The 5,023-nt window shown below is 36.6% G+C and overlaps 1 protein-coding gene across 1 annotated transcript in view; it reads left to right on the top strand.

Annotated features, from left to right (window-relative positions):
* LOC109846606 overlaps positions 1-4,340 on the top strand; it is a 38,057-nt gene extending 33,717 nt beyond the window's left edge. Inside the window, exons 23-29 of the mRNA XM_020415853.1 lie at positions 1,326-1,421; positions 1,499-1,579; positions 1,658-1,729; positions 2,154-2,198; positions 3,089-3,172; positions 3,257-3,360; positions 3,854-4,340. Of these exons, the coding sequence (XP_020271442.1) occupies positions 1,326-1,421; positions 1,499-1,579; positions 1,658-1,729; positions 2,154-2,198; positions 3,089-3,172; positions 3,257-3,360; positions 3,854-3,944 (573 nt within the window). The 3' untranslated portion in view covers positions 3,945-4,340. The remainder of the gene's footprint in view (positions 1-1,325; positions 1,422-1,498; positions 1,580-1,657; positions 1,730-2,153; positions 2,199-3,088; positions 3,173-3,256; positions 3,361-3,853) is intronic.

Genomic DNA, 5,023 nt, shown 5'->3' with positions numbered 1-5,023 from the left:
TTAAATAGTTAAAGTACCTACTGATGCTTTAAGATAACAGGTCAAATGATCAGTTGGTTTGTTTCGAATTAATCCGACCCGCATCACTTGTGGTCAAGTCGACTGAGTGGGCCTATTTGCATCGAGAACCTCAACAGGCCCATCTCAGTTTGGGTCAACCCCGCTCATCATTTCATCCGTGAATGTATCTTAAGATCTAGCTTCCAGCATCGCAGCGATGTGTTCAAAATTTTGGTATGTTCAAATTGTAGTGAGTGGTTAAATAGTTAAAGTACCTACTGATGCTTTAAGATAACAGGTCAAATGATCAGTTGGTTTGTTTCGAATTAATCCGACCCGCATCACTTGTGGTCAAGTCGACTGAGTGGGCCTATTTGCATCGAGAACCTCAACAGGCCCATCTCAGTTTGGGTCAACCCCGCTCATCATTTCATCCGTGAATGTATCTTAAGATCTAGCTTCCAGCATCGCAGCGATGTGTTCAAAATTTTGGTATGTTCAAATTGTAGTGAGTGGGTTTTGTATTCTTTCTCACCATAGAATTTCATTGTGTAAGTTTTCTTTTGATATTGCTGGGTCATGAGCTTGAATATTGATGCTCAAAGTCTCAAAATGTAAGTTTCTTTTTTGCCGTGAATAATGAATATTTGGATGTCATCTACCGGTGGCCATTGGTCATTTCTTTTTTCTCTGGGTTTTACTCTCAATCTTGCCAAGTGTTTCACTCGTCTAATAATATCCTATATTTTCATTTTGTTATGAATATGCACACGCACACGCACACATACATGCAGACATATATGTGCGTGTCTCTTTGCACGGGCGCATGTGTGTGTGTCTGTGTGTGTGTGTGTGTATAAACAAGACTGACAATTGAATGCAGTGGCATAACTCTATTGGTTGGTGTAATAATATCATATATTTTCATTTCATTATAAAAGAAGCACAGGGTTGCATGATGATGATAACATAGTAGTTTATTACACGAGTGAAATGCCAGATCTTTTTATCAAGATGATTACATCAAGATATCGTTATCATACATAAATTTGTGTTACTGATTCCTGACGTGTATCCTATTTCATGAGTTGTCCGTGTCTTTCCTCAGTGTGCATTAAGAATGGTTTACTTGAAAACACCCTTTGCACATTACTATACGTCGGATAATATTGATTCTTGCCATCTTATTCACATTTTGCAGTTATGTTTTCTGTGGTCTTCGGTATAAGCATGTAATATTAGCATCATGCTGAACCATCATGATTGATTTTATGAGCTGGGGTTCTGACACGTTATGCCTAACTTACATATGAATTTCATGGCAGGGTTCAGCTCATACAGGCCCCGCATTAACACCTGTGGAAGTTCTGGTTGCTATTCATGATATTGATCCTGTGAAACATGGGGTTGCGCTTAAAAAGGTATGTTGGTCATATGTTCATTCACACATACACACATGTTTTCAAAAGATTAATCAATGGGGATTTTGTTTTTTCAGATAACAGATGCTTGCACGGCTTGTTTTGAGCAACGTACTGTTTTCACTCAGCATGTCTTAGCAAAATTCCTTAGCCACATGGTATCCATTAGTGCTGACATATTAATTCTCACCATTTAGTGTAGGAAACAGTCTTATATGATTATGCAATCATTTCAGGTTGAACGTGATCACCTGCCCATGCTTTTTATGAGAACAGTTATTCAAGCTATTGGCACTTACCCTGCCCTGGTAATTGCTTTACATATATGCTCCTTCAGTCCTTATTACTTGTATAGTATGTAGTAAGAAATTAGTAAAAGTAGCTGTCATGACACCAGGTAACAATTCCACCTCCCATCGCTTCCCATTCAGTAAAACTTGATTAACATATGTAAAGAAAACCTTTTATTAGCAGTAATTTCTTAGAATATCTCTTTATTACATTGGATTTTTTTTAGTCGGGTGTTTTTAAGTGATATGAAAGGGATATTTAAGATCTCATTAGATGAAGGTTACAATATGTCATGTTGAGGGGTAAGTCAACAAAAGTGTCCCCCCATCCCCACCCACCCCTCGGCTGCTCTCCTTTTGCCAACAAAACATTGTCATGCCCCAGTTTATTGTTGTGAAAGCATCCTTTAGAAATGGGATTATTCTTCTGTCCTTTTTGCAGGTTGATTTCGTCATGGGAATACTTTCAAAACTTGTGAATAAACAGGTATAGAATTCCATTTTTTTCAACATGTATTTTCTTTTCCTATTCATTTAAATGTATGTGTGCAGCCTAACATACACAAACATGAAAAAATTGTTAACTAGACAATCACACCTCCCTCTTTTCTCTTTTTCCTGCTATGATTTCTTTCGTAGAAAATTTCCTTTTGGTTCTATTAAATATACAAGCTTGCATCCAAATTCTAAGTAATGAGATGGAGAAACGTAAAAGGCCAAACTATGTTTTCTTCTCATGATGGTAGGGCAAGGCATAACTACATGTGATAGAGGGTATTTTTATTGGCATTCTGCAAACTTTGATGAAGGGGGTTGGTACCTTGGGCCATTTTATATTGTCATGAATACTATCAAATATGAAAACCTGATGTTACATCGAGGCAAACTTGACAAATCTACGTATTGGACCTGTTTAAGTAGAAGTGAATTGCTGGACTTTATAATTGAAAGAACTTTGGACTACTAAAATGTCTTTGACAAGTATGATGATCCTTCTTGATTTATTTGAATAAATATTTCTTTACCTATGCTGATTTCTCAATCATGTTGGAGCTCTTTTCTCTACTTCAGCAGAGAGAGATCACCATAAGTGTGTGTTAGTTGCAAAATCATGAAAAACATATGATAGTTCTTTGTTGAGCAAAATTGTAGGAGAAACTTCGGGAATAGTCTCCTCCGCGAGCAGAACAGAGTCTGGGGATAATTCCCTTGGCAATAGATGAGAGGCTCAACCTCCCAAATGAACCTAGAAATCTCTCTGATCTAAAACTAGAAGTCTCTTTATTTGAAATTATATAAGTTCTTCCCGTTGATTATGCCTATCATCACGTGCAAGTTTATGTTTAGACTGTTCGAACTTCCCTTTTTATCATACAGATATGGAAGATGCCGAAGTTGTGGGTGGGATTCTTAAAATTAGTGTCTCAGACACACCCACATTCTTTTAATGTCCTGTTACAGGTGCTTATTTGTTTGTTTTTTAATTTGAGTTGTCATTTTTCCCCTTACATTACAAATATATTCATGCAAAATTCTATCTTGCAGTTACCTCCTCCGCAGCTCATGACTGCTTTGAATAAACATGCTAATTTACGAGGTCCCCTTGCGGCTTATGCCAATCAACCAAACATAAGGACCTCATTGTCTAGGTACTGTTCCAGTACTTATCACTGATGTTGGTTAATTGCAGATAGACCCCCTGTACTATTACCCAATAGTGGATAGACCCTCTGAGTAAATCTTTTTTACCACCCTAAGAGAGGAAATTGTTCTTTCACAAGTAGACCCCCTGATGGTATAAGAGTCAAAAAGAATTCATTCCAGGGATTTATCTGCAACAAATTGAACTCAGGTGCTCTATCCGTGATGATAGAACAGTGGGTCTTTCTGCAATTACCACTACTATTTAAGGCATGGATTTATAAATCAATATGATACTAAATGATTCACATGTTTGGAATTTTGAATTGAAATTACTTTTTTCCCCAAGATAGGTTGTATTTTTCACCGTCTTCACATGCACTCAAAAATCGAATTGAAGCGATGCCATATACTATCCACATGCATTTGCAACTGAAAACAACCAGTATACATTAACAGTTCTATTCTCTGACTGATGTTTCTGTTTCATACTAAATGCAGGCAAACTCTACAAGTATTAGGTCTTAATGAGCCACAGCATGCATCAACTATGCCATTTACTAGTTCTGTGCATGGATCAACTTTGTCGTGACATTTAAGTCCACTGAGTCCTTTGAGTATGAGTTTCCGACTAAGGAAGAAGTCTTGCTGGCTGCCTGTGCACGGGCACTTGTATCAGAAAGAAGGGTGAGCCAGCGGCAGTGGCTCTTGGGGTTAGAAAAGATGGTGAATTTCAAAATCTAACAGCAGCTTGGAGACAAGTTTGTTTTCCCAAGCTCCTTGCCAAATTTCAGGGTTAACTTTTAAACATTTTTCTTTTCGTTTTCTGTTCTTTTTGGGTTTTGTGACTTGTATATAAATTTAGGTTCAATCATAAGTGTTGTAGTATTATTTGAAATTTTAAATAAATAAATCTGAATATATGTGTGAATGTGTTGTAGTGCATAAAGATTAGTGGTGACTAAACTAAAGTCTGCTTCGTATTGCATCATGTAGTAACTACCGTTTCGAAGGTATTTAAACGTATTTTGAGTTTCTCCCTTAGTGTCATCTTTACTATTATCAAAATTGATATTTACCATTTTTTTATTATTTTATTTTATTTTATTTTATTTTGTTTTTGTTATGGAATACCATATTTACTTGTTAACATCTTTGCAATGTCACACATATTTAAATTTCTAGCATAAAAAACCTATTAAAGTTTTCAGCATAAAAAACACGTGCGCTAATAAAAATACCTTGACCCCGAACACATACAAAGCACGTGTCCAATTAATTATAAAAAAACAAAGATTTTTTCAATATTAGTCCTCCAAATCTTTCATGTTTTGATATTAGACACTAAAATGATCATACTTTGAAATTAATCCCCCAGATTGATGTCCTCTTCTACTGACTGGCGTCATCCTCGTCAGAGAGGGTTATAGAGGTTGTTTTGTCGATCTTTTGCCCCTTGTCTAGGGTTTAGGGGGTGTTTTTCCTTGGTTTGGAAGGGGTAGGGAGGGAGTATTGAGGGGAGGTGATATTAGGGCTTGGGGATTTGGATTAGGAGGTCCATGGATGCTAGACAGAGACTAATGCCAAATATGGAAGATTTGGAGGACAAATATTGAAAAGAAACCCTTTAAACTTTTTTATTAATTAGGACACGTGTAAAACACATGCCTT

Source organism: Asparagus officinalis, chromosome 7 (assembly GCF_001876935.1).
Source record: "Asparagus officinalis chromosome 7, Aspof.V1, whole genome shotgun sequence".
Lineage (NCBI taxonomy): Eukaryota > Viridiplantae > Streptophyta > Magnoliopsida > Asparagales > Asparagaceae > Asparagus > Asparagus officinalis.
The sequence above is the reverse complement of the archived record's forward strand: the minus strand, read 5'-3'. Positions and strand labels throughout refer to the sequence as shown.